The 27,210-nt window shown below is 61.2% G+C and overlaps 2 protein-coding genes across 9 annotated transcripts in view; both read left to right on the top strand.

The window, feature by feature from the left end:
- ABCA2 (ATP binding cassette subfamily A member 2) overlaps positions 1–23,100 on the top strand; it is a 35,763-nt gene extending 12,663 nt beyond the window's left edge. The window contains exons 7-49 of one of the 7 annotated variants that reach the window (XM_075112201.1): positions 214–399; positions 511–729; positions 1,338–1,669; positions 1,973–2,132; positions 2,409–2,537; positions 2,819–2,986; positions 3,301–3,397; positions 3,796–3,969; positions 4,053–4,155; positions 4,802–4,916; positions 5,247–5,437; positions 5,670–5,820; positions 6,120–6,324; positions 6,847–7,011; positions 7,330–7,510; positions 7,801–8,013; positions 8,327–8,523; positions 8,609–8,791; positions 9,213–9,397; positions 9,496–9,655; positions 9,873–10,163; positions 11,257–11,475; positions 11,651–11,753; positions 12,166–12,494; positions 13,045–13,258; positions 13,435–13,540; positions 13,889–14,000; positions 14,436–14,496; positions 14,749–14,923; positions 15,009–15,124; positions 15,375–15,522; positions 15,760–15,883; positions 16,726–16,858; positions 17,049–17,166; positions 17,311–17,489; positions 17,807–17,948; positions 18,265–18,399; positions 18,637–18,740; positions 19,001–19,093; positions 19,380–19,482; positions 19,641–19,778; positions 20,037–20,243; positions 20,465–23,100. In XM_075112201.1, coding sequence (XP_074968302.1) covers positions 214–399; positions 511–729; positions 1,338–1,669; positions 1,973–2,132; positions 2,409–2,537; positions 2,819–2,986; positions 3,301–3,397; positions 3,796–3,969; positions 4,053–4,155; positions 4,802–4,916; positions 5,247–5,437; positions 5,670–5,820; positions 6,120–6,324; positions 6,847–7,011; positions 7,330–7,510; positions 7,801–8,013; positions 8,327–8,523; positions 8,609–8,791; positions 9,213–9,397; positions 9,496–9,655; positions 9,873–10,163; positions 11,257–11,475; positions 11,651–11,753; positions 12,166–12,494; positions 13,045–13,258; positions 13,435–13,540; positions 13,889–14,000; positions 14,436–14,496; positions 14,749–14,923; positions 15,009–15,124; positions 15,375–15,522; positions 15,760–15,883; positions 16,726–16,858; positions 17,049–17,166; positions 17,311–17,489; positions 17,807–17,948; positions 18,265–18,399; positions 18,637–18,740; positions 19,001–19,093; positions 19,380–19,482; positions 19,641–19,778; positions 20,037–20,243; positions 20,465–20,500 — 6,900 coding nt within the window. In that variant the 3' untranslated portion in view covers positions 20,501–23,100. Of the gene's footprint in view, positions 1–213; positions 400–510; positions 730–1,337; positions 1,670–1,972; positions 2,133–2,408; positions 2,538–2,818; positions 2,987–3,300; positions 3,398–3,795; positions 3,970–4,052; positions 4,156–4,801; positions 4,917–5,246; positions 5,438–5,669; positions 5,821–6,119; positions 6,325–6,846; positions 7,012–7,302; positions 7,511–7,800; positions 8,014–8,326; positions 8,524–8,608; positions 8,792–9,212; positions 9,398–9,495; positions 9,656–9,872; positions 10,164–11,256; positions 11,476–11,650; positions 11,754–12,165; positions 12,495–13,044; positions 13,259–13,434; positions 13,541–13,888; positions 14,001–14,435; positions 14,497–14,748; positions 14,924–15,008; positions 15,125–15,374; positions 15,523–15,759; positions 15,884–16,725; positions 16,859–17,048; positions 17,167–17,310; positions 17,490–17,806; positions 17,949–18,264; positions 18,400–18,636; positions 18,741–19,000; positions 19,094–19,379; positions 19,483–19,640; positions 19,779–20,036; positions 20,244–20,464 lie in introns of all 7 variants that reach the window. The other 6 variants (XM_075112202.1, XM_075112204.1, XM_075112200.1 and 3 more) reach the window with 6 other exon arrangements.
- A 293-nt stretch (positions 23,101–23,393) lies between these two features.
- On the top strand, positions 23,394–27,108 carry CLIC3 (chloride intracellular channel 3). Of its 2 annotated transcripts, none has more exons than XM_075112211.1 (6): positions 23,394–23,558; positions 24,374–24,483; positions 24,863–24,988; positions 25,116–25,216; positions 25,546–25,721; positions 26,106–27,108. In XM_075112211.1, exons 1-6 carry the CDS (start codon positions 23,523–23,525, stop codon positions 26,265–26,267), a joined length of 711 nt encoding a protein of 236 aa, XP_074968312.1. In that variant the 5' UTR covers positions 23,394–23,522; the 3' UTR covers positions 26,268–27,108. The 2 variants fall into 2 exon arrangements, with proteins under 2 accessions (XP_074968312.1, XP_074968311.1); XM_075112210.1 differs by having other exon boundaries at positions 25,116–25,222.
- The last annotated feature ends 102 nt before the right edge of the window (positions 27,109–27,210 follow it).

Genomic DNA, 27,210 nt, shown 5'->3' with positions numbered 1-27,210 from the left:
TGGCTGAAGAGGGAGCAGAGGAGTTCCCTCCTGTGGCTGGGGTGCAGGGGACCCATGCTGCCTCCCACCTGCACATCCCCTTTTCTTCCCCTCCCCATGGAGATCATGGATGTGGGTGCTGTGTGGGCCGTTCATGTGTGCTTGGGGGGACACACGAAGGGGGACCCCGAGGGGCCCCTGCACCATCAGCCACCCCCGTTGGTCCTCTTGCAGAAGAGCCTCCCCAGCGGCTGGAGGAGCCTGCAGGAAGGGCTGGTCCACAGGGCGCTTCGGGACCCCGTGGCAGCTCTGCGCCAGCCAGCGCTGCTCCGCCTGCTCTCCCAGGCCCTGGGCCTTGCCAGTACTGCCCCAGCACCCAGCACCTCAGACAGCCCCCAGGCCTTCATCACTGAGATGGAGGTGAGCACCTCGCAGGGTGAACTGGGGTGTGTGGGCAGCAGCTCTGCCAGGGTGGGCACCGTCACAGTGCCCCTGTGCCCAGGGCTGCACCCCCACGGCTCCCTGCCCTAGGGTATCCTCTTCACTGCGCCGATGCTGGAGCAGCTGACGTGTGAGCAGAGCCCAGGGGGGCTGCGTCGCCTCCTGCACGTAGCCCCTGGGCAGCAGCCGCTGCTGCATGCATACCGGGTGCTGGCCTGCAATGGCAGCCAGGCTGCCCGCCGGGAGCACTTCGCCCAGCTGGCTGCTGAGCTCCGGGAGCAGCTGGATACCCGCAAGATCGTCAGCAGGGTGAATGCGGGGCTGCGGGACGTGCCTCCCACTGGCTGTGGGGTGGGCTGTGGGGCAGGGACATGTCCTGGGTGGGGTTTCCCTACTTACCAGGGATGTGTGGGGATGGGGCTCTGTTACATGGTGCGGCCCCTCCTGATCACCCCTTTATCCCACAAGGGCACCCCCCACCCAGCCCCATGGTGGGACCCCAGATGATTCGTCTTCCTGGCACCTGCTCGGACGCTTCCCATTGGATGGGGCTGGGTGTCCCCAACAGGCTCCTCTCCCCAGGACTGGCAATGTCCCTGGTGGCACAGCTCCTCAAGGCTGGCTCTGAGGTCCCCCTCCTCATCTGATGTGTTCCTTGTGGTCACAGAGGACCAACCTTCCTGCTTGAGGGACACCTCGTGTGCCCCAGCAAGACCCTGCCTGTATTTGCACTCCCACTGCCTGATAGCCAGGGATGCACATCAATGAGTCTAGGGCCCCAGCTGGGCACAGCTCCAACCTTTTAACCCATGAAGTGGACATGCCACTGCTTGGGGTCACCCTTGGTCCCCTCCTGGTGGTGAGCAGGGCTCTGTTGCCCCAGCCATGTGTAACCTCTTGCCTGGTCCTCCTCACAGCTGAAGCTGGATGAGGTGAACAGCACAGCCACCCAGCACCGCCTCCGCGCCTTCCTAGAGGACCTGGTGGAGATGGAGAAGGTTCTCCGTGATGTGAACATCCTCTCAGCACTGGCCAAGCTGCTGCCCAGGGGAGCCTGCGCCAGCAAGGCCCCACCACCCACTGCCAACAGCACTGGCTGGGTCAGTGCCAATGGCACGGCTGGCAACACCACGGCGGAGGAGGAGGGCACCAGCAGGGGCCCGGCTGGCAGCGACGACCCCCAGGGGCAGTTCTCGGCATTTGTGCAGCTCTGGGCTGGGCTGCAGCCCATCCTCTGCGGCAACAACCGGTAGGAGCCCTGGGCGATAGAGGGGGCGAGATCCAGCTGCTCTCTGGTTGGGACAGGGGTGCAGGAGAACCCACCTTGCCTCTGCCAGTGGTCAAGGGCCCCGGTTATCCCTTGATGAGCGTGCGGAAAATGGATGCTGCACCACAGCAGCCTTGTCCCACATCCAGGGGAAGCTCCCCATGCTGGGCAGCACCACGCTGGCATGGGAGTTGGTGTGAAATCCCCTCATGGGCAGGGGTGGGCTGCCTGCAGTGAGGAGTGCTGTGGCTGGAGCAGAGTTGGCAGCCTGAGCCCCCTTTGCAGGACAATCGAGCCCGAGGCGCTGAAGCAGGGTAACATGAGCTCACTGGGTTTCACCAGCAAGGAGCAGCGAAACCTTGGCCTCCTCGTGCATCTGATGACCAGCAACCCCAAAATCCTGTATGCCCCTGTGGGCACTGAAGTGGACAAGGTCATTCTGAAGGTGAGTGTGCAGAGGTCAGGATTCCTGTCTTTCCTCTCCCACCAGAACCACTCTGTGGTGATCTCCTTGCTCAGATGGGCTTGGCAGGGCCAGAGCTGAGTGGGGAGGAAGGGGCCAGCTGCCAGCCAGCACTGCCAGAAGCAGACAGCTGCACTGGCCCTTGCTGGGATAGGGATGCTTGCTGGGATGTGGGCAGATACTGCCATGGCTGTTAGCCATCCCAGAGAGCAGGGGGACCCCTGTCTCTTCCCACTGTGTGACCTTCCTCCCCTCCAGGCCAATGAGACCTTTGCCTTTGTGGGCAACGTCACCCACTACGCCAAGGCGTGGCTGAACATCTCCCCCGAGATCCGTGCCTACCTGGAGGAGGGCAGGCTGCAGAGGCGCATCCGCTGGCTTCAGCAGGTAGGATAGGAAGGAGGGGACCAAGCCTGCCTGGGCTTTACTGCCCTGGGGGTGTGGAGGGGGTGTCCTGTCCCCAGGCACCTTGTAGCTTCTTTGTGTGAAGCTCCTGGGTGCCCATCCTGCTCTTGCAATGACCGGGCTGGTTCCCGATGGAGGGTGGACACTGTCCCTCTGTCCCCAGAAGGAACGTTGGGTCCTGTCTGTGTCCTTAGGGAGGACAGGAGGATGAGAGGCAGGGCATACCCCAACTTCTCCCTCCCATATCTCCTTCTCTGCCCTAGTTCACCACTGACCTCCGCAAGCACCCAGAGATCCTCAATGTCTCTGACAGCGATGTTCTCCACAATTTCCTCAATGGCAACTTCTCCCTGCCCAATGCCAGCATCCTGCTCCAGCAGCTGGACACCATTGACAATGCTGCCTGCGGCTGGGTCCACTTCATGGCCAAGGTGAGGTTGTGCCTGCCTGTGGGAACATGGGTGCTGGATCAGCACCCACCACCCACAGCGGGCTCTGTGGGGTTGAAGAGGGGTCAGGCGTGCTCAGACCTCCTTAAGGCCATGGGATGGGACCCCTGGAGGAGATAGTGGCTTCTGCAGTGTCAGGAGCTTGGGGGTAGATGTCAGTTGTGGAGATGCTCATCCACTGTTGGGTTTGGGGGCTCGCGGGGTGGCTGTGGGTGTCACATGCTGCACTGTGTGTAGGGCCCACGTGCTAGACTCATTGGGGAAGTGAGGTCTCACCGACCTTCCCCTCCCACTAGGTCAGTGTGGACATCTTCAAAGGCTTCCCAGATGAGGAGAGCATCGTCAACTACACGCTTAACCAGGCCTACCAGGACAATGTCACAGTCTTTGCCAGTATGTCCCTGGGAGTCAGCCCCTTCACAGGGATCCCTGAAGCCATGTCCTTCTCCAGATTTGCCCTGGGCTGGGATCGCTGGCTTTGGGATGTGGATCCCTTATTGCATGCTTTGGGTGTATGAGTGGATAGAGCATCTCACAGTACCCATCCTTTGCCCCTGGCCGAGCTCTGCCACACCGCTGTCCTGGCTTTCCAACTGCTGCTGCCTGCTGTCCACGTGCCCTTGCATCCCGTGCCAGGGCCATGCTCACGCTCCTCATCCATGGCAGCCCTTGTGGTGCCCTTGGCTGGGACATGCTGAACCCCTCCATGTCCCTGCCTGTCACTGTGGGCCAGCTGGTGTGGCCATCTCCTGTGGTGCCAGCAGGCTCCCTGCCTCTCCCACTGCCCGCAGGCGTCATCTTCCAGACCAACAGAGATGGCTCACTGCCCCCCCATGTCATGTACAAGATCCGGCAGAACTCCAGCTTCACAGAGAAGACCAACGAGATCCGACGGGCGTACTGGCGGCCCGGCCCCAACACTGGCGGCCGCTTCTACTTCCTCTACGGCTTTGTCTGGATCCAGGGTGAGTGCCAGCTCCCTGCCACAGCTGCCCACATCCCTGGCCCCTGCCCACACTGCCCGCTCAGCTTTGTCTCTCCTCCTCAGACATGATGGAGCGCGCCCTCATTAACACGTTTGTTGGCCATGACGTGGTGGAGCCTGGCAACTATGTGCAGATGTTCCCGTACCCGTGTTATACCAGGGACGAGTGAGTAAAACCCAGGTGGACAGGGTGGGCAGGGGAAGGACCTTTCCTCTTCCCCCTTCCAGGCCAGGACACTTGAGCTGAGAGGAGGAGAAGTTTGTGAGTCTGAGAGAGGTTGGTGACATTGGGAGTGGTGAGCAACCAGTTAAGCCCTGTTCCTTGGACCACCAGGCTAGGCAAGCAGGGGAAGGATTTTGTGCCCAGTTCGCAGCTGAAGTGAGGAGCTCATAGCTGTGGGGGTGTCTTGGAGGCTGAAAGACTTGGGGAGAACAAGAGGAGTGTGGTAAATGGATGGCACATTGGTCTGTTGGTGGTTATTGAACACAGTGGACTGGAGAAAGCACCTGCAGAAGTCCCAGAGCCCCTAGCCCTCCAGGACAGGAGGGTGGATAGAGCCCTGGCCATACCAGGGTAGGCAGGGCACCAGGCCAAGCCCACAGCTGCTGCCTCCCTGCCTGCCAGGACACTATGTTGTCCTATGGGCTCATTGGAGAAGCTGTTTCAGGGCACTAAGGAGCTGCTGGACCAGAGGGCTGGTTGTCCGCAGCCAGTGGGAGAGTGCCTCCACTGCCCTGTGCCCCAGGGTCTGCCTGGGTCTCTGCAATGGTGCCACCATCCAGCTCTCCCCTTTCTTCCTCTACCCCACCAGCTTCCTCTTCGTCATTGAGCACATGATGCCCCTGTGCATGGTGATCTCCTGGGTCTACTCAGTGGCCATGATGATCCAGCACATTGTGACGGAGAAGGAGCATCGCCTGAAAGAGGTGGGGATGGTGGGAGAAATCCTTGGGAAGGAGCTGGCATCTCTGACTTCTGCACTGCGTCCCTGGGCACCTTACCTGTGTCTCTGGGGTGTGTGAGCTGGGGCGGACGCAGATCCTGCATCTTTGGGCTGAGATGGTCCATCCGAGGTGCCCAGTGCCAGAGGGAGCTGAGCCTGTTGGCACCCTGGCACAGGGTGCTGTGGCCTGCCTGCTCACAGCAGTCCCTGGGGACCCTTTGGTGCTGCCTGTTGCCCTCCCAGCCCCAGCGAGTGAGGCAGCAGGGATCCGCACGGTAGGGGACAACCCTGCTGAGCAGTTTTGGCCTCACAGGTGATGAAGATGATGGGCTTGAACAACGCAGTGCATTGGGTGGCTTGGTTCATCACTGGCTTTGTCCAGCTCTCCATCTCAGTCACGGCACTCACCGCCATCCTGAAGTATGGCAAGGTCCTCATGCACAGTGATGTCCTCATCATCTGGCTCTTTCTCGCCATCTATGCAGTGGCCACCATCATGTTCTGGTGAGCTGCCAGGTCCAATCTGTGGGGTGAGGGGGCATGGGCAGTGCCAGGGTCCTTGTGCCATGGGCCGAGGGTGCTGGGAGCACTGTGGACAAGGGCCAGTGAAGGTGCACAAGTTCCCCCAGCCAGCTGATTTGAGGGGCCATTTTATCACCTCAGCAACACCAATATCAGACGGTGTGGCGAAAGCCCTGGTTGGGTAGGACCTGAGGTGACACTGTCTTCCCTGCAGCTTCCTGGTGTCGGTGCTCTACTCCAAGGCCAAGTTGGCCTCTGCCTGCGGTGGCATCATCTATTTCCTCAGCTATGTGCCCTACATGTATGTGGCCATCCGGGAGGAGGTGGCACATGACAAGATCACAGCCTTTGAGAAGTGCATCGCGGTGAGTTGGCTGTGGCTGCTGGGGAGGTGCTTGGCCCCAGGTTTGCCCAGGGCACCCCATGTCCAGTACCCAGGTCACCAAGCTGTCACCAAGCCCTGGGCAAACCTCTGCCTGTATGAACCACCTACCTGTGGGGCTTTGGAGGCATCTCCAGGAAGTTTGGTGCCTCCCAGGGCAGGGAGCATCTCCACAGGGCTGGGTGGGGAACAACTGCGTAGGAATTCGTCCCAGCCTGTTCCTCTGGAGCTGGCCTGTGGTTTCTGCTGATGTTTCCTTCCCTTCTCTCTGCCTCTCCACAGTCCCTCATGTCCACCACAGCCTTCGGGCTGGGCTCCAAGTACTTTGCGCTGTACGAGGTGGCCGGTGTGGGCATCCAGTGGCACACCTTCAGCCAGTCGCCTGTGGAAGGAGACGACTTCAACCTCTTGCTGTCCATGATGATGCTGATCGTGGATGCTGTGGTGTATGGGGTACTCACGTGGTACATTGAGGCTGTGCACCCGGGTACGTGTGGGAGATGGGGCATGAGGGCACCTCTGATCTTATGGGAGCCTCCTCACTGGGCAAGCTGCTTCAGGGTCCCCTGTGTGTGTCCAGCTGGGGACACCTGCCTACATGCCCTGACCCACTGGTGACACCAGCAGGTTCCTTGGAGATGTTTAGTCCTGTGTTCAGTGGCCAACTGTAGCAAAGCAAGGTGTTGAAGGCTGGAGCGCTGTTGCCCCTTATCACCTGCTTGGGAAGGAGTCTCACCTCTTCCTTTGCTTTCCTAGTAAAACTGAAGTGTGAGCCAGACCCAATCCAAAGCCCAAAGGACTTCCTTGCACAGTCCAGCCGCGTTGCCCTGAGCCCAGTTGGCCAGGGCGCTTGCAGCCACCACCCTGCAGTGATGTCCCTAAGCTGGGGAAACCTCCAAGCTCATGCCTGTGCCCATACCAGTGCCACGCTCTGTGCTGGCACTCGGCCAGCTTCTGCACAGACATGGGTGCAGGGTTGGCCCTGACTTCACAGGGGTTGTGCTTGCAGGCATGTTCGGCTTGCCGCGGCCCTGGTACTTTCCCTTCCAGAAGTCTTACTGGCTGGGCAACGGGCGAGTGGAGACCTGGGAGTGGACCTGGCCCTGGTCCCGCACCACCCGCCTCAGCATCATGGAGGAAGATCAGGCCTGTGCAATGGAGAGCCGGAGGCTGGGTGAGGGCAAACAGGGGCCTGTGGGGGCCCAGGGGTGGCCCTGGCTCTGCTGTAGGGTCCTGCTGTGGCCAGGGGCCCCTGTGTGTCCCCTGTGCCCTTGTTGGGGCACGTTTCTAGGCCGGGCACTGCCGCCTGTCTGGGAGCTGCTGCCTGTGGTGCAGGAGGGGGGAAGTTGGCAAGAAGCAGAGAGGAGGGGGCCGTGAGCCAGCACAGCCACTATGGGATGATGGTGGGGGAGGTTCATTCCCTGGCTAGCCCCACTCCAAGCCCGGCCTCCCTGCTGCCCCCCAGCTTCTCACCATCCTGCTCTTGTGGCAGAAGAGACACGGGGCATCGAGGAGGAGCCAACCCACCTACCCCTGGTCGTCTGCATTGACAAGCTCACCAAGGTCTACAAGACGGACAAGAAGCTGGCATTAAACAAGCTGAGCCTCAACCTCTATGAAAACCAGGTGGTGTCCTTCCTGGGGCACAATGGTGCGGGCAAAACCACCACCATGTGAGTTCCCGTTGGGGTGCACAAGGGTCATATCCTGGCCAGCTGCAGTGAGTGGGGAAGGTACTACGCGAGGTACTGGCAGGGTACTGTGGCAGCTGGTGCCATGCCCAGAGGGTGGAAGTGTGAATTTGTGGTTGGCGTGAGACGGGGACAAGCAGTGGGCGCATGGCCCAGCACTGGCATTGCTCTGCCTGGGGCCTAGGAGATGCTCCTGGAGGTGGTTATTGGCATTGGGACCGGATGGAGGAATATGAGGTCTCTCACATTGCTACCTTTCTCCATCCATCCAGGTCCATCCTCACCGGCTTGTTCCCTCCAACCTCGGGTTCTGCTACCATCTATGGCCACGATATCCGGACGGAGATGGATGAGATACGGAAGAACCTGGGCATGTGTCCCCAGCACAATGTGCTCTTCGACAGGCTGACAGTGGAGGAGCACCTCTGGTTCTACTCCCAGCTCAAGAGCATGGCAGAGGAGGAAATCCGCAAGGAGATGGACAAGTAGGCTCCCCCAGCTCCTTTTGCTCCATCCATGCCTTTTGCATGAGTGGGTCCCCTTCCTGCTGTGCTGTGGTGCATGATCTGGGAGCAGAGATGTCCTCCAGAGCAGCTCCACCAAGTGTTTTCCAAAACTTGGGGTATCAGTCTGTGGAAGCCAGCAGAAGATGCCTCTGTAGCCTGGCTGTAGCTGGGCTGTCCCAGGGACAGAGAGCCATAGGTACCACATGGGGGAGAGGCGTCACATGCTCCCTGCAGGCACCAGGCACCAGTACCAGGCTGCCCAGCATCCCTCATGCTTCTCCCTTTTCCCCAGGATGATCGAGGACCTGGAGCTCTCCAACAAACGCCACTCCCTCGTGCAGACCCTCTCAGGGGGCATGAAGAGGAAGCTGTCGGTGGCCATTGCGTTCGTGGGCGGGTCACGGGCGGTGATCTTGGATGAGCCCACAGCTGGTGTGGACCCGTACGCACGCAGGGCCATCTGGGACCTGATCCTCAAGTACAAGCCAGGTGGGTAGAGGTGGGCAGCGCCCAGTATTGCTCCTCTGGCTGCAGTGGCCCTGGCCTCCCTGATGAGGCCCTGTGCCACTGTCAGGGAGGACCATCCTGCTCTCCACACATCACATGGATGAGGCCGACCTACTGGGTGACCGTATCGCTATCATCTCCCACGGCAAGCTCAAGTGCTGCGGCTCTCCACTTTTCCTCAAGAGTACCTATGGTGATGGCTACAAGCTGACAGTGGTGAAGAAGCAATCAGACACCAGGAACAGCACAGGTCTGGGGGGGGCAGCGGGACCCTGTGTTTAGAGTAGATGGGACAAGCCCAGGAAAGGAACGAGAGGTCAACACCCAAGTGCTCCCACCCCAAGTCTCCTTAGGCCACAAGGAGGGCAGAGGGTGTACAAAGTGGCATTGCCCAGCCTTGATTTCTTGCATCTGGGTCCCAGGTTAGACCTGGTGTCATTTGTCTCCAGGCACTAGTTCTGTCTGGCCCATGGGCTGCCCACCGAGATGTTCAGCATGGGCCACAGCGCAGAGCACCATCCCCAGGCCAGGCAGGGCAGCTGGGAAGCCTCTAGTGCCCTGCGAGGGAGGCTGGAGGAGCCCCCATGGTGCTGGGGTGTAGGGTGGATGTGGTGGGTCCTGGTGGGGGTCCAGGTGAGAAGAGACTGACCATTGCTGCCCCTCTGCCACAGAGCCAGGCCAGCTGCACAGTCCCCCAGCCCACTCCTCCATTAGCCCCTGCTCTGAGCCTCGTGTCTCCCAGTTCATCAAGAAATATGTGGCCTCCTGCCTCCTCATCTCTAACACCAACACTGAGCTCTCCTACATCCTGCCCAGCGAGGCTGTCAAGAAGGGCTGCTTCGAGAGGCTCTTCCAGGTAACTGCAGGAGCTAGCAGGGTGGGCAGGCGGGCATTTGTGGGGGGCTGTGGCACTGCAGGCAGCTCCTGCCCTCACACAGTGCTCTACCTCCACAGCACTTGGAGCAGAGCCTGGAAGAGCTGGACCTCACCAGTTTCGGGCTGATGGACACCACGCTGGAGGAGGTCTTCCTGAAGGTGTCTGAGGAGGACCAGTCCCTGGAGAACAGTGACGTGGGTACGGGCAGCAGTGGGGCACATGGTGCTGCTGGGACTGGTGAGGAGCTTGTGGCTTTGCGTGGGCTTAGTGGCTCCTCTCTCCTGGCACATGGCTGCAGGAGTCTCCTTTCCCAAGGGAAGGAGTGGTTGCCAGCAGAGCCCATCCCAGGCAAGGGCAGCCGGCCCTCTGGGTTTCCAGAGCAGACCTGTCACTGCTCTGTGCCGTGCCGCAGTGAAGGGTGGCATGGCTGGTGGCAACCCCCTTCTCCTTCCAGACGTGAAGGAGTCCAAGAAGGATGCCCTGCAGCCACCTGCTCCTGAGCTGGGCCTAAAGCCTGAGGCCAATGGGGAGCCCCTGGCTGAAGCAGCTGTGCCGGAGAAGCCTGAGGTGGAGCTCAGCAACCTGGTGACCTGCTCCAAGTTGGCGCAGTCGCAGGCGTCCCTGCGCTCGGCCTCCTCGGTGGGCTCCATGCGGGGCGACGAAGGTGGGGCTTATTCGGAATTCTTTGGGGATTACGTGCCCCTGTTCGATAATCGGCAGGACCCCGATAACATCAGTCTGCAAGGTTCGTGCCCCCAGTGCCTGGCCAGCGGCAGGGGCCGGTGGAGGTGCTCAGCTGGGATGTGGAGGGTGGCCGGGGCAGTGGTGGTGCCCATCCCTGCACCTGGGCAGGACAGTGCTGACCCTGGCCAGGGCAGGTAGATGTGCTGGGGATGGGGGATATGCCTGCTGGGGCAAGACCCTGTGGGGGGGTCTGATGATGCATCCAACAATGCAGTGCCCAGAGAACTGCAGCCTGGGTGGGAGGGTTGGGAACAGGTGCTTCTACCAGTTTGCACCCCCAAACTGGTAGCGTGTGCAATGGGGAGTCCCATGCTGAGACATAGAACCAGCAGGCGCAGCTGGTGTTAGCTCTGCCCTTTGCCTCCGTCAGATCCAGCAAGTACCATCCTGCAGACTTGCCCCACTAATGTGCTTGCTCCTCATGCTGTTGCCTGGTCGGGTTTTCTCCTCTTGGCCCTTGGGCATTGAGTCATCTTCCAGCTGGTGGTTTGCTCTCTGTACCCTGACGTGGGCTCAGGGCTCTCCCTTCCCAGATGCTGGGATTGCTGGAGGATGGAGGATGTAGGCAGGCACCCTGAGGCTACTGCTTTATTCACAAATCCTTTTCTGAGTTATCCCAGCAGCTCTTGTTCAGGGATGCGCCACCCTGCCTTCCTGGCTGGGGCTGCTCTGAGTATTGTGATTTGGGTTGTGAGAGGCAGACCTGAAACAGTGCTGCGGCAGAGCTCCCTGAGCCCCAGCCGTGCACCCACTGCCTCGCTGGGTCCTCCCACCCATGTCCCGTCCCCCATTCCCGACTGTGCTGACCCCTTGCGAGCTGCGTGAGCTGATGGGAAAATGGAGGGGTTCTGCCAAAAAGCAGCAATTTACATTGTTTTTTTAAAAACTATTCTCTAAATTTCCCGTCTTGGGCCAAGAGGAACCTGACAGCCAGCTGCCTTGCTTCATGCTACGGTGCTGCTGTGGCTCAGTGGCCAACAGGGTTGGGTGCTGCCCTGTCCCGTGGGGTGGCTGTGCCCAGCTCAGCTCCCTGGAGGCCAAGGCAGGTGGGGGAGTGGCCATGCTGGGGAGCTGACATCCTTCTCATCTCCCAGAACAAGAGGCAGAGGTGGAGGCGGAGGACAGCGATAAGGCTGGGCAGGGGAGCTTCAAGCTGGAGGGATCGTGGCTGAAGCTGCGCCAGTTCCATGGGCTGATCGTCAAACGCTTCCACTGTGCCAAGCGCAACACCAAGGCCCTCTTCTCGCAGATCCTCCTGCCTGCCTTCTTTGTCTGCGTGGCCATGACAGTGGCGCTATCCGTGCCCGAAATAGGTGCCTGCAAGCCACCTGCCTGAACGCTGGGGGGTACTGGTGTCCCCTTCTGCCTGCCCCAGTGTGGCTGGTGGGGACGCTGGCTGGGGCAGGGGTGAGGACAAGGCTTGTGGGTGCTCGGCCTGTGCACAGTGGTCCTGCGGGTGCGAGGGGGTTCCTGTCCTTGTCCCTGCAGGTGACCTGCCACCCCTCATCCTCTCGCCATCACAGTACCACAACTACACCCAGCCCAAGGGCAACTTCATTCCTTATGCCAACGAGGAGCGGCGTGAGTACCGGTGAGAGCTGCAGCTCACTGGTAACCAGTGTCCCATGCCCCATCCTCATCCCCATCCCTGTCTCCATCCCTGGGACTGAGATGGGGGCAGCAGGGAGGGCAGCCTGAAGCGGGGCTGGTGCTGGGTCTGGCTCAGGCTTGAAGCAGAGCCTGGCTGGTGCCATGTCTGCCCTTGCAGAAAGCAGCCTCCATCGTCCGCAGGGTGTCTCTGGGAGAGGTGCTAGCCCTGACAGTGGCTGTGACTGGCAGCTTGGCTCATGCCAGGCCTGGGCTGTGTGTGCCACTGTGGTGCCCATGCCCACTTAGTCATGATATGTTCCAAGGCCTCAGGGAGGCCCCAGCAGAAGGTTGGCCAAGGTGGTGAGACCCATGTCTGCTGCTCATTGTACCTCCTCACCTGCTCCTCTCTGCAGCATCAGGCTTTCTCCCGATGCCAGCCCCCAGCAGCTGGTGAACACCTTCCACCTGCCTTCTGGTGTGGGGGCCACCTGCGTGCTCAAGACAGCCTTCAACAACACACTGGACCAGCCCATGCAGACGCTCAACCTCAACAGCAATGAATCCAAGATGCTGGCAGCCAAGTACTTTGACGCCATGTGCATTGACTCCTTCACCCAGGGCCTGCCGCTCTCCAACTTTGTGCCGCCGCCTCCATCCCCGGCCCCCTCTGACTACCCTGTCTCGGTGGATGAGGACCTGCTCCGTGCCTGGAACTCCACAACCTTCTCTGCTGCCATAAAAGGTATCACCTGTGCTTGGTGTCCAAGTCTATCTGAGCCTGGGATTTATCCCCAGCTGGGAGATGATCTGTCTTGCCCTTAGAAGGAGCTCCAGGGACCCCTGGAAGCACCTATCAGTTTGGCCTGGCCCCCAGCAAAGCATCACATCACTGGGTTGAACTTCTGGCTGGTGCTGGCCCTGGAGCACTGCTCCCCGTTCAGCCCTGGCAGTGCCAGTGGAGCTCCCTGTGATGGTGACACCGAGAGCCTTGTGGCCAGCCTTGTGTCACCCTTGCTGGCCTGCCACCCCAGCCATTGCCTTCTCAAGCCACACTTCATGGCCCCTCTCTGAATTCTTTCTGCCCCCACAAAGTTTTCTCCCACGTCCATCTCTTGGTCCTTCTTGGTGACCAGGACACAAAAGCCCTCTCGCAGACCAGCCTCTGGCCATGGGGCAGAGTGTTCCCTCCTGGCCTGGCCAGGACCCCTTGGCTCAGCCTCTCACCCTCACATTGTCCCAGGCAGCTGGGGCAGGCAGGAGCCTGGCTGTGATCTGCCCTTTCTGCTCCTCAGAGACTGTGACCTCAGCCCCTGCCCTGCCCCACATCATCCACGAGCCCATCAAGTGCACATGCTCCATGCAGGGGACTGGCTTCTCCTGCCCCAGTGGTGTGGGGGGCCACCCCCCACAGATGAAGGTGGTGACGGGGGACATCCTGGCAGACATCACAGGGCGCAACGTCTCTGAATATCTGCTCTACACCTCAGACCGCTTCCGGCTGCACAGGCAAGAGGGAAGGCTGGGAGGGTCTGTCTTGTGCTCTGGAGCAGGGGAAGGGGGCTGGGGACTTGGGAACACCTGCCCGGGGCAGTGATAGGAGCCAGGAGTATGCTTGAGCATGGCTGTGCTCCTGGAGGTGGAGGACAGCAGTCTCAGCTTCTTGGCCATGTCTTGTCCCACAGGTACGGGGCACTCACCTTCGGCAACGTTCAGAAATCCATCCCGGCCTCCTTCGGGGCCCGGGCTCCTGCCACAGTGCGCAAGATTGCTGTCCGGAGAACGGCCCAGGTGGGACCACGCTGCGCCCCGCAGGAGCTGGGTGGGCAGTGGCAGCCGTGGCATGGGCGGGGAGAAGGGGGCAGGCAGCGCTGCCTGCATGGCAGGGACCCCTCACTCACTGCTCTGCAGCGGTGCTCTCCACCAAGGAACCTGGTGGGGCTCTTGCCCCATGGGGTTCTTTGCAGTTCCCACACCAGCAGGTCTGGCCCAGCATGGTCAGCAGTGGCCTGCTCTCCCCACAGCTGTGAGCACGGGAAGCCTGCCCTGTGGCCATCCCATCCCATCCCTCCTTTCCAGTACATCTGCTGTGGGCCTAGCTCTCTTGCCACCTCCCACCAGTCTTCTCTGCTCCTCCAGGTCTTCTACAACAACAAGGGCTACCACAGCATGCCCACCTACCTCAATGCTCTCAACAATGCCATCCTGCGAGCCAATTTGCCCAAGAGTAAAGGCAACCCTGCTGCCTACGGTAAGGACCTGGAGGTGTTTAAGAGCCGAAGCATGTCATGAACAGCTTTAGGGCATGGTCCAACCAGGCTCTAAAGTGCAGTGTTGCCCCTTGGACCAAGCAGGCTAGTGTCCAGTTGGGGCAGGGTTGTCACAGACCTTGGCTATGAGATCTGAGCTAGGCAGATCTCTCTGAGGTCTGGCTGGGGCAGAATGTCCCAAAGTGCTGCCTGAAGGCACCTGGGCTTGCAACATGGCCACGGATGCTTTCTGCCAGCTGGTGAGGGAGGGCTTGGCTTCAAGGTGCTCAGTTGCTTCAGACAGCTCAGCTCCTGCCAAGCTGCAGGGAGGAAACCTGTGCTCCCACTCACAACCAGGAGTGGGCAGGCTTGGAGGAAGATTTTCTGTCCTGAGCCAGCTTTCATGCTCCCATGTTTCTTCTTGGGCCTTCCTACAGGCATCACTGTCACCAACCACCCCATGAACAAGACGAGCGCCAGCCTGTCCCTGGATTACCTGTAGGTCCAGGGATTGGGTTTGAGGGAGGGTGGCTGTCCTGTGGAAGGGAGGGAGCTCCTCACTGTGGTTTGCAAGGGACTGACGAGGCTTCTGCCCTGCTGGCTGCGTGGGGTGGGGACTGGTTGGCTGTGACATGGGTGCCCCTCTGCCATGCCCTGTGCACAGTGACTGTCCCATGCCAGGATGGGTGACCCTTCCCTGGGCAGCTGAGGGTGACGGGGTCCCTGCTCTCCTCCTTGCTCCCATTGCAGCCTGCAAGGCACGGATGTGGTGATTGCCATCTTCATCATTGTGGCCATGTCCTTCGTGCCAGCCAGCTTTGTGGTGTTCCTGGTGGCTGAAAAGGCCACCAAGGCCAAACACCTGCAGTTTGTGAGTGGCTGTGACCCTGTCATCTACTGGTTGGCTAACTACGTGTGGGACATGGTGAGCAGGGCACACGGCCCCACCAGCCGAACCCCCAGGGCTGGGCAGATGGGTGGGTAGTCACAGAAGTTTCTGTCTTCTCCAGCTGAACTACCTGGTGCCAGCCACATGCTGCATCATCATCCTGTTCGTATTTGACCTCCCAGCATACACCTCTCCCACCAACTTCCCCGCTGTCCTCTCCCTCTTCCTGCTCTACGGGTACGTTGCTCAGAGGGGCAGTCAGGATGCACTGGTGCATCCCACCAATGCCCTGTCTGCACTGTGGCTACACGGGCAGGATCTGGCCTCAGGGCTGCCCATCTGGCTGATGTTCTGTGTCTCCTCTCACTGGCGGGAGACGGGTGGGAGGACAGGGCTGGGGGATGGGCGATCCCAACGCTCGACAGTTGACACTGCCCGGTCTCTCTCCTGCCATGCTGATGGGCGCTCCTGCTGCTTGCCCTCCCAGCTGGTCCATCACTCCCATCATGTACCCTGCCTCCTTCTGGTTCGAGGTGCCCAGCTCCGCCTATGTCTTCCTCATTGTCATCAACCTCTTCATCGGCATCACAGCCACCGTTGCCACGTTCCTGCTGCAGCTCTTTGAGCATGACAAGGTATGGGATTCACAGCTCTGCCTGGAGCCACCAGGAAGGGAGAAGCTGCCATTGGGTTGTGGGACAGCTCAGGCTGAGATGGACCTCAGGAGGTCTCTGCTCTGAACTCCTGCTCCCAGCAGGGTCAGCTATGAGGCCTGACCGGGCTGTATCTTGGTGGGGATCCTGATCCTACCATGTGCTCCTGATCCTCAGGTATGTTTCTGATGGTCATGTCCTCTCTGCCCATCCCCACAGGATCTGAAGGTGGTGAACAGCTACCTGAAGAGCTGCTTCCTTGTATTCCCTAACTACAACCTGGGCCATGGCTTGATGGAGATGGCCTACAATGAGTACATCAATGAATACTATGCCAAGATCGGTATGGCCTCGCGTTCTCTCCCTCCCTTGCCTCAGGGCATGGGGGCTGGGGGGAACCACAGTGCTGGCACATCCCCTCTGCCTGCCCTGTGGGGATTCCTGAGGTCCAGAGCAACCTGGATGAAAAAGCCAGGGGAAGTGAACTAGACTGGGGCACAGGAAGAGACATGGTTGAGGGTCAGCCATGCTGTGGTGCTGGTGATGCTGAAAATGATTCCTTGTGCCATCCTGAATAGCAGCCCTGCAGGGAGAGGAGGTTGTGAACCCTGGCAGAGTTGTGCATTTCTGCTGATGTTGTACGCTGCCTGTGGTGGGGCCATAGTGGAGCTGTGGTGGGCCATGGAGGGCCATGACTGTGCTGCGATATGAGGGATTGGGTCTGCAAGGGCTCTTTCCTTCCAGATGTGGTCTCTTGCTTGCAGGACTGCACAGCCCAGCCAAAATGACCCTTTTGCTACTTGCAGCTTCAGCTTGGCCTCAAAAAGCTCTTGCTGCTCTCTGCTTCTCAAGCAGCTTCTGTCTATAACCCAGATGGCGCTGGCATCATGAGGGGCAATTTTGAGGCAGGCTCTGGCAAAATCATCCAATACCCACTCTCAGCTGCGTTGATTCATCCTGCTGAGGCTGAAAAGTTGCAAGATGATTTCAACAGCACACGTGCTATGAATGGAGAGCCTTGTGACCAGCTCTGGTGCTAGTAGCACCAACCAGCCCAGGCAGCTGTGGTGGAGGAGGGGACATGGGAGCAGGACAGTGTCATTGTCACAGGCCAGCTCATGACATATGACCAGGTTGTCCCCACGGGTAGGTCCCCACCCACTCTCTCGTCTTCTTCCCACTCAGGGCAGTTCGATAAAATGAAATCACCCTTCGAATGGGATATCGTGACACGGGGACTTGTAGCTATGACAATTGAAGGCTTCATCGGCTTCTTCATCACCATCATGTGTCAGTACAACTTCTTCCGGAAGCCCCAGTGAGTGTGGCTGGGGAGCAGGGGGCAGGCTAGGGGGGACTGGCCACAGGGAAAAGCTTTGCCATCGGGACCCCTTAGCTCAAGGCTTCCCCTCCAGTGGGTGCGAGATAGGGAGCTGCCCACCCCTGGCAGGGATGTGGGCAGGCTTCCATGCCTGCAACCCCATCCAGCCCCGGGTGCCCTCCCACAGGCGGCTGCCTGTCTCCACCAAACCCATCGAGGACGACATTGATGTGGCCAATGAGCGGTACCGGGTCCTGCGCGGTGACGCCGACAATGACATGCTCAAGATTGAAAACCTCACCAAGGTGCAGCAGCGGGGCGCCGGTGGTGGGGGATGTGCCAGGGCTGCAAGGAGACACCTTGGAGCCGTGCCATCTGAGGGGTGTGGGTTGGGGCTGGGGGTCCAGTTGCCTCCCAGCAGGCTGAGCCCCCATCCCCTGCCCCACCAGGTGTACAAGTCCCGCAAGATAGGACGCATCCTGGCCGTGGACAGGCTGTGTGTGGGTGTGCGGCCCGGGGAGTGCTTCGGGCTGCTGGGCGTCAATGGCGCGGGCAAGACGACCACCTTCAAGATGCTGACAGGGGATGAGAGCACCACAGGTGGAGAGGCCTTCGTTAATGGGCACAGGTCAGTGGGGCATGGGCTGGGTGGGAGGTGGGGACTGTTTCCTGTCCTAGGGATGGGATGGGGCCTGCTTGGGCATCTCCCAGGAGGAAGCAGTGTGAGTCTGCCTGTGTGGCTCCATGGGACTCTGCAGCCCTGTGTCCTGGGCTGCCTGTCATCTGTGGGGTGGCAAGCAGCACCAGCTCTCAGCCAAGGCTGCCCATTGTGGGTTACCTGGTAGAAGATGCTCCAGTATAAAGGCGTGTGAAAGGGGGGTGAGCAATGGGATGATCCCAGAAAGCAATTCCTTCTCCCCATGGCCCCTCCATCTTCTCCCCCAGCATCCTGAAGGAGCTCCTGCAGGTCCAGCAGAGCTTGGGCTACTGCCCCCAGTTTGATGCACTCTTCGATGAGCTGACGGCCCAGGAGCACCTAGAGCTCTACACCCGCCTGCGTGGCATCCCCTGGAAGGACGAGGAGCGGGTAGGGCTCTGGGCAGGCTGGCGCTGTGCCTCAGGAATGACATATCACTGGGCACCAGCAGGACTTAGCCGGTGCTGCTGTCCTCACGGCATTGCTGCTCCAGTGGTATGCCCATGTGGGGTGCTGGGACTGGGCACATGTGCTCACAGGCCCCTACTGATGCTCATGACTCTGCTGGGGGTGCTGTGGGGCTCCCCTGACTGGCACGTTGCTTGTGATCCCCTTGGAAGCGGGCCTGTGCTGTGGAGCCCAACTGCTTGCCCACTGCCAGCCCCATGGCCTTGGCAGGGTGATGGCAGCCCCCCACACCTTGCAGGTGGTCAAGTGGGCACTGAAGAAGCTGGAGCTGACCAAGTACGCTGACAAGCCTGCCAGCACCTACAGCGGAGGCAACAAGAGGAAGCTGTCCACAGCCATCGCACTGATCGGATACCCAGCCTTCATCTTCCTGGTGTGCCCCAGGGTCCAGCACCTTGCCCACGGGGTCCTCCTCCCACCCTCCCCGTGTCACTGGGGCTGACACCGGGCTAGGGTGGAGAGATGACCCTGGGTGGGAGCTGCCTACCCCTGGCTCTGTCACAAGTGTCTTGGAGTGTGGGATGGTGTCTTGAGCTGGGCTCAGGACAGGAGGAGGGTGATGGGGTCCCCCCAGGGCCTGGTGTGTCTGAGGGTGCTCTCTGTCCTGCAGGATGAGCCCACCACAGGGATGGACCCCAAGGCACGGCGATTCTTATGGAACCTCATCCTGGATGTCATCAAAACGGGTCGCTCCGTGGTGCTCACATCTCACAGGTCTTGGTGGGGGGGGGGTTTTGGCTGCACCCACGATGCCTCTGGACACCTGGGGCATTGTGTGGGTGGGAGGCTCTTTGGTCCCCGGGGGATGGCATTCGGTAGGAGCCCAGGACCCCTGTTGCCTTCTCCCGTCCCTGGTGGTGGGGCCACAGCACCCAGGTGATGGCTTGGGGAGCTTGGCTCCCCGCCTGCCCCAGCTGCGGCCCGGGGCACTGGCCCCCAGCGCTACCCTGCTGAAGCCTGCCCTGTCTCCCCAGCATGGAGGAGTGCGAGGCGCTCTGCACTCGCTTGGCCATTATGGTGAATGGGCGGCTCAAGTGTCTTGGGAGCATCCAGCACCTGAAGAACCGGTAAGAGACTGGTGGGGGTCTAGCACCCCAAGTGTGCTGCAGCGTGGGATGGGGCTGGGCCCCCAGGGCAGGGCGACAGCATGGCATGTGCGGAAAGATGTCAGCCCTTTCTGTGGGTGCTGCTTTGGAGGATGGGCAGGGGATGGGCTCACTCAACTGTCCTGGCACCATCCTAGTGGGTGCAGTGGCTGATGGAGAGCATCGTCCCCTTCCGTGGGGTCAGTCCTTCCCCAGAGGGGTGCAGGTGGGGTGACAGATCTTCATGGGGTCCCTCATCCCCACACAGGTTTGGAGATGGCTACATGATCACGGTGCGCACCAAGTCCAGCCTCAACGTCAAAGAGGTGGTGAGGTTCTTCAACCGCAACTTCCCTGAGGCCATCCTCAAGGTGAGCTCCCTGCAGTGTGATGGCGCCCCCTGCCAGCCTCCACCTCGGGGTTCAAGCAGCCTTCATCCACCAAGGGACATCGCTGTAGAACCCTCCATGGGGTGACAGGAGGGAGTCTGGGAGTGAGGGCTCAGGTGTCACATCCCTGTCCCTTGCAGGAGCGTCACCATACCAAGGCCCAGTACCAGCTGAAGTCGGACCAGATCTCACTGGCACAGGTGTTCAGCAAGATGGAGCAGGTGGTGGATGTGCTGGGCATCGAAGACTACTCTGTCAGCCAGACAACGCTGGACAATGTGAGACCAGGGACAGCGCGGGTGGCTGGATGCTTGTCCTGAGAGAGGGTGGCTGTGCCCGGGGTGGGGGTGGCTGTGCCAGTGTGCCTGGCAGAAACCATCTTTGGGATAGGAGCTGGTGGGGTGCATGGTGGTGGCCACAGCCTGGTGGGATGCGCTGGAGCCTGTCTCCAGCAGCATGGATGGCAGGCGAGGGGCAGCCAGGGGGTGGAGGTGCTTGTGGGGTTCCCTCACAGCCTCCTGCCCCTTCCTCCCCAGGTGTTTGTGAATTTTGCCAAGAAGCAAAGTGACAACCTGGAGCAGCAGGAGACGAGCCCCAGCTGTGCCCTGCAGTCACCCCTGGAGCGTGTGCTGAGCCTGCTGCGCCCCCGGGCTGCCCCCACAGAGCTGCGGGCCCTCGTTGTGGAGGAGCAGGAGGACCTGGAGACGGATGATGAAGGCCTAATCAGCTTTGAGGAGGAGAGGGTGAGAGGTTGTCCCCAGATCTGGGTGTCCCTGCTCCCAGCTGTGTCCCTGCCAGGGAGCACTGGGGCTGGGTGCTGCTGCACCGGGTCTCGTCCAGGGAAGGGAACGCAGTGGGGCCAGGGATGGACTAGAGGGGGTTCTCTGGGAGGGGTGACTGCTCCCCCCTCAAGCAGCCCCTGCCCAGCCCAGCCCCTCAGCCCTGCCCATCTCTCTGCCTGCAGGCTCAGCTGTCGTTCAACACAGACACACTGTGCTGAGACCCCAGGGACAGCCATGTCCCCTGGTTGTGAAGCCACTGAACCCTTTTAGCCTCTTTCCACCCTTCGCCCCACTGAGCGGAGCTGCTGCAGCTGGAGGTGCGTGCCAGAGAGGACATGGTGGGTATGGTGCTGGCCTGTATGGACCTCGCAAGTCACCTTCAGCTCCAGGGCAGTGTCACTGTGTGGTGCCAGGGGCCATCATCCTCGGCCGGCTCACCTGGCCAGCGTGTACCAATGGACAGACTGCGAAGAGGATGCAGATTGGCTCCAGTTGCCAAGCCCTGCACGCTGTGTGGTGGGGATGAGGCCTGTGAGCTGTGCCTTCAGTTGGATGCCCATGTTGCACCCACCCTGGGGACGCCCAGCTGTGGGGATGCCCCCCTGCCCCAGCACTGGCACCACTTCAGGCCTGGTCCAGGCAGAACCAGAGGAAGGACAGCTGCTTTCGCCTTGTTTCCATCACCCCTGGCTTGCTGCTTGCCCATGGCACTGCAAAGGCAGGAGATCTGGTGCTTCACTCACGGTTGGTTTCCGTCACTGACGGGATGTCACTGGTGGGCCTTCAGCCTGCCCAGGACAGGGGCCTCAGCCTGGCAGGTGCATCCTGCCCACCCACACTGCTGCCAGCCACGGGGTCTGGCCGCCCTGGCCCTGCCCGGCCTCACCATGCGTGCACTAGGCACTCGGCACTGTCCCCGGGGCTGGGCAGCAGCACCCCTGCAGATGGGCACGAGGTGGGGCAGAGGGGTATTTCACAGGGTATTTCACATGCTGGCACCAGCTGTTTCTCCCCTCTGCCCCCAACCACGTCCCTCCCAGAGTCCCTCACGCCGCCTCCTGCCTGCCCTCACCACCTGCTTCCACCACCACAGGGCATCGCTGTGGCTGTGCCACCTTTCCGCTGTGACCCCCTCCTTTTCCCCCTTGGCCTGGCACTCATTGCTCAATGTCCAGACCTGCAGAGGAGCCACCTGCACTCACGGGTTTCTTATTGTTGGGCCACTGGTGATACTGGGAGAGGAGCTGCTGCAACCCAGGCTGTCTTTTGAAGCTGGGAGCGTGGTGGCCTTGAGCTAGGAGAACGAAAGAGCTCGCCTGGGCACTGGCAAAACCTGGCAGTGGTGCCAGGGGGTGGAGGGGCTGGCACTGTCACCAGGGTCTGCAATGTCACCTGGGGCTGGCAGTGGGCATGCCCTCGGCCAGCAGTGCCCCTCCTTTCTGCAGAGGGTCCTGCTGCCTTGTCACCTACAGGGGCCGTACCCAGCACCTGCAGCCTAGCAGCATCCCCCAGCCCATGGCTCTCCAGCAACTCGCAGCTGTGCCCAGAGGTGGGGTGACGGCAGGGCCTATGACACTGATCCCGACCACTCACCCCCTGGGTGTCCCAGGCCTTTGCAGCACCGTGGGGTAGCCATGCACAGTTCCCCTCTTCTTCCCAGGGAGCACACAGGGCCAAGTTGCCCATGTGTGCCGCACTGCCCTTTCTGCCTCAAGGGCAACAGGATCAGCTGGAGGCCCCGAGCTGGCTCCTGCCCACTGGGAAGCAGGCAGAACCAGGTACCCCAGCTCGCTGCTGTGGGGCAGAGCACCACGTGGACAGGTGCATTGGACCAGCCCTGGCCCCACTCAAGGGCACAAGCAGGGGCGGAGCCAGGTGGCAGCTCACACTCTGCTGTCCCTGTGTCCTCGGTCTTGCCAGTCCTGTATGCCACCTGCTATAGATTGTGATACAATATACAGTATTTTCAATAGGGGAAACACTCGGGGGGGTGGGGTGGGGAGATAAGCTCTATTTTCAGATTTTTTCAGACCATATTTTTTTTTAACGGCATACTGGAAACTGGCTGGTCCTGGGGTGGGGTGGATGGCACAGGTAGGCAGCCCCGACCTGGGGTGACCCCTGCTGCCTTGCTGGGCGTGCTCTGCCTTCCTGGGTGGGCACTGGGGGGCAAGCCAGCTCAGGGTTAGCCCTTGGTCACCTTTGGGTCCCCAGCTGTGACCTCAGTGGGGGGGCCCTCGGGGCCTCCCAAGGTGTCCATAGTGCCGTACTCTGGCCAGGGCTTTGTCCTCACCTGGCACCCACTCTGCTGCTCAGGGCTCTGGGAGGGCACCGGCACCGTGGAGACAGAGTCCCTGCCTGCACCCTCTGCAGCGCTGTCCCCACCTGCTGCTGTGCCACCATCCCCATGCCCTGTGGCTTTTGATGGTCAATGGCGATGCTTTTGTGCCCCCAGTACGGTGTGCCCAGCACAGCCTGGATGGCTGCAGTGGCCTCCCCACCCTGAGCTCAGGGCTGCCTGCTGGGGGCACCCCGAGGGTGGCAGCGGGGTGGGAGTACGAGGGCATTGCCCCAGGGCAGGGGTGGCTGCTGCCTTAACACTATTTGCTTTGTTGAGTTTGGCCCCGCTTCCTGCCTCAATTCCCTCTGCATGTCCTTGGCCAACAGCCGCAGGCACAGCACCGGTGTCACGCATGGCCCCAGGCATGGGGCACCCGGAGGGGTGGGGACACCTTGGAGGAGCCTGTACATTGCAAGCAAAAAAAAACAAAGATGAAATGTGAAAACAATGATTGTTTTAAATAAAAAATAATAATGAGCCAGCGATGCTGTGTGGTTGCTGGTGGGCAGGAATGCCAGGGATCAGTGCCTGGGGAGGGACTGGGACCTGGGATAGGGGTGCAGGAGCCTGCCGTGGGCAAATGAAGCTGGGCACAACACAGCTGCATCCAGCGCTTGGCATCTTCCAGGGCAGGTGGTGGGGCTGGCTGGGGGCATGAAGCCCGGCAGGGCGCCCAGGCAGGAGCTGCTGATACTGGCAATCCTGTGAGCCACCCTGGCCAGACTCAGGCTGGGAGCAGCAGCCAGGGCCTCACGGCAGGGCGTCCCTGGCTGCACCGTGGGGCCAGGTGTGGGTGGGAGCAGGTGCACCTCGGAGAGGAATGTGGGCTGGGAGGAGCCATAGCTCCAGCACAGGCACCTGCAGCACAGCCACCACTCAGCCAGCAGCCACCACCCAGCATGGCCGAGAAACCCCAAATACAGCTCTTTGTCAAGGTGAGGGCAGAGGGGAGGTCATGGGGGCCTGGGGTGCACCAGGCCAGTGGACTCCTCTGGCAGCCACCCCTGCCACTGCTGGGCTGGGGTGGCCCAGCTGCTCCTGCCCACCGCAGGGCCCAGATGTGGCGACCTGGGCAGGCATTTGGCAGTTCAGGGCTCTTCTCCATGGCACAGCAAGCTGCTGCCTGCCCCGCAGGCATGGGGGAGGCTGTGGGCGCTCAACATGGAGGGGTTTGGTCTGGGGTGCTCTACCCAAACCAGGGTCCCCTGCCCAGCAGCCTGGCCAGCAGAGCATCTGACTGACTGCCTGCACCTGCCGGGCCCTTCCCAGCCACCACCTGGCCGGGGCAGTTTGTCCAGCTGCACAGGGCAGGACAGGGCCTGCCTGAGAGTGACAGGGCCACCAGCATTGCCATCACCTTCCTCCGGTACAGTCCCTGCCACAGCTGCCCCTGGTGCCACCGTGGTTGCTGCCCCCAAGCCCCAGTCCACGTGGCCCTGCGGAGCTGGGGTAGCCTGGTGCCCCCGGGGAGTCAAGGCTAGCACCCGCCGTGCCACACAGGCTGCTCTGGGGTGGGGCACAGAGGCCCCAGGAGGCGGTGAGGGCCAGTGCCCTGCCCAGCATAGCAGGTGCCACAGGATGCCAGTGCTGCTCACCTGCCTGCGGCCAGCCCAGACATGGCTGGGGTGGGGTGGCACTTGCCCTGCCACCCTCACCCTACACCCACTGGGGCCACCCAGCCAGCACTGCCCCTGCTGCAGCAGCTGTGCCAGGGGGAAGCAGCAGCTGAGCTCTCCCTCTCTGCCCACAGGCAAGCGAGGATGAGGAGAGTGTGGGCCACTGCCCCTTCTGCCAGCGGCTATTCACGGTGCTGCTGCTCAAAGGGGTGCCCTTCACCCTCACCACCGTGGATGTGAAGCGGTGAGTTGTGCCCCCCCACTCACCATGGGGCCACAAGGGTTGCCAGCCATGGGGTCAGGGCCACAGGTGGTATGGGACAACCTTGCCCTGACACCCTGAGGGGGGAGTGGTAGGCCCCCAAAACTTTGGGAAGGGGCATGAAGGGTGGGCACTGTGGGACACATGCAGCCTGTTGTACCCCTGCAGCTGCCCACTACTGCCTGAGGGAGGTCAGCGGGCAGAGCTGCCATGGGCACACACTGAGGCAGGAGCAGCTTTGGGGCACCACCTCGTCCCTTTGCCCAGGACACATGTGTGTGTATACACAGACACACAGACACAGTGCCCTGCAGAGCCCTGGGCACTGCTGGGCATCAGCATCTGTCCCCATCTCTCACAGGGCACTGGATGTGCTGAAGGACTTCGCACCAGGTGCCCAGCTGCCTATTTTGCTGTACAACAGCGAGCCCAAGACCAACACTGTCATCATTGAAGACTTCCTGGAGGACAAGCTGGGCCCTCCCATGTCAGTGGGCAGTGCTGCCCCAAGAGGGGGCAAGGGGCCAAAGAGGGGCAGGACAGGCAGGGGGGCAGGCAGCACATGAGCCTGCTGGCCCCTGCCTCCTTCCTCAGCTGCGCCCATATCCCTGCAGGTTTCCCAGCCTGGTCCCACGGTACAGAGAGTCAAGCCTGGCTGGGAATGACATTTTCCACAAGTTCTCCACTTTCATCATGAACCCAGTGCCTGCCCAGGGTGAGGGTGAGGAGCTGAGTGGGGGGACACCAAATGCAACCTCTCAGGTGCCACCACCTCGACACCTGGTCAAGTCACCCAGAGCTGCTCCCCAGGCCACAGCTGGGTCTCTCCAGGCACTGCCCCTCCCCACACAGTTCAGTGCAGCCATGCCAGGGCTCTCCTGGGAGAGCAGGGGCAGGTGCCAGCCTGGGCAAAGCAGGAAAAGCACAGACAGGCACTGCCTGGGCACAGGGATGGGCTGGCAGGAGGCCTCAGCAGAGCTGCGGGGCCCCATGCCTGCAGCAGGGCTGTGGCCTGAGCCAGCAGCACTGCTGCTCTCCTCACAGCCCTGCACCGGAGCCTTCTGCAGGCCCTGCTGAAGCTGGATGAGTACCTGAGTGCCCCAATGGAGTACCAGCTGGCCCACAACCCCCAGCTCCGGGCCTCCCGGCGCCAATTCCTCGACGGGGACCAGCTCACATTAGCTGACTGCAACCTGCTGCCCAAGCTCAACATCGTTCAGGTGAGCCCAGGCATCCCAGTGCCCTGCCCTCCCCCTTGCCCTGGCTTCTCGAGGCTGCTGCCCCCACACCCTCACCTCCCACTCAGTGCCTATGGCAACCTCCTGCTCCTTTGCCAACCCCTATATCACCCCAGCGCCCCCCTGGAGTCCCCCTCCCCATGACCCCTGCCCAGCACAATGCCTTCCCACAGACCTCACTCCCCTCCGCATTCCCTGCTGGGTGCCACCCCTTGTCTCATGCAGGTCCAGGGATGTCCCCTGGCACCTTGCCACCCTTCCTGGCTGGCTCCTGGCTGCGAATACCAACCCACGGCTGGAGGGCCCTCCTTGGCACACCAGTAGCAGATAGGGCTGGGCAAGGGCTCACCCCATTTCTGCCTGCAGGTTGTGTGCCAGCATTACTGGCACTTTGGGATCCCCAAGGACCTGCGGGGTGTGTGGCACTACCTCAACGGCACCAGTGAAACCAAGGAGTTCAAATACACCTGCCCCAACAACGAGGAGGTCATACAAGCCTATCATTCTGTCATCCGGTCACTGCAGTGAGCTGGGCACACGCCCAGGTGAGCGTGGGGCCAGGGTTGGGCAGCAGCCAGCACCCACCCTGGGCCTGCCGTGACCACCACTGTCCTGCCTGCACACACCTGGGAGGGCAGAGCATGAGCTGTGCCCTGGCATGCAAATTCCCCCAGCTGGCACCCCTGCCTGTGGCACCAACAGGAATCTGCATTGCACTGCGCCCACAAATGCATTCTTGCCTCTTGTGCCACACTCTCTGCCTGGCCAGGACCCCCCCACCTGTCCTGTGGCCCCTCAAGCATCAGAATAGGTGAAAGGGGGCCACAGCCATGGGCCCTATCTGTACCAAAGCTCGGCAATGCTGAGGGCAAGGGCCGGAGCTGGGGATGAAAAGCTACCCAGAGCACAGGGCTGCAGGGCACAGAGGGCAGCACACTACTGCAGGCATCCTTGCAGCCTCCTTTGGAGGCACACCACACCACCTGCCAGGTGAGCAACCCAAGGCAGGGCTGTGCCAGGGCAGCAGGCACCACAGAACACCCCCGAGAAGTGGCAGTGGGCAAGGGGAACCAGCACAGCCACAGCACAGCCCTGGGGACAGAGCCGGGTGCACGCTGCAGGTGGTGGGTCTGGCCCAGCCCCCATCACCCTGGGTGTCCCCCCAGAAACTGCTGTTAGGAAGCTCTCAGGAGCAGATGTGGGAGAGGAATGGGGGTGAAGCAGGGCAAGTCCAAGCCATGTATCAGAGCTCTCAGAAATCAATAAAGGCTTTGCAAGCAAGTGTGAGTTTGGAGTGACCAGCCCCAGCACCTCTCCACCATTGCAGGACTTTGCGCCAGCCTCCCAGCCCTCCCCCAGTGCCTAGCAAGGGCTGGGCCCATTCTCCCAGCTCTCCAGGGGCCTGGGGAGGCTCTGACCACTCACCCACCAGTCCACTGGCACAAAGCTAGCAGGAAAGTGCACTCTGAGT

The sequence above is a fragment of the Phalacrocorax aristotelis genome, chromosome 17, assembly GCF_949628215.1.
Source record: "Phalacrocorax aristotelis chromosome 17, bGulAri2.1, whole genome shotgun sequence".
Taxonomy (NCBI): Eukaryota; Metazoa; Chordata; class Aves; order Suliformes; family Phalacrocoracidae; genus Phalacrocorax; species Phalacrocorax aristotelis.
The sequence above is the reverse complement of the archived record's forward strand: the minus strand, read 5'-3'. Positions and strand labels throughout refer to the sequence as shown.

Bases quoted from the DNA above. Each gene is read 5' to 3' on its own strand.
- CLIC3 (XM_075112210.1), top strand. From the start codon at position 23,523: ATGGCCGAGAAACCCCAAATACAGCTCTTTGTCAAG. The intron at 24,989-25,115 runs GTCAGTGGGCAG...ATATCCCTGCAG, and splicing joins GACAAGCTGGGCCCTCCCAT to GTTTCCCAGCCTGGTCCCAC. The intron at 25,223-25,545 runs GTGAGGAGCTGA...CTCTCCTCACAG, and splicing joins AGTGCCTGCCCAGGGTGAGG to CCCTGCACCGGAGCCTTCTG.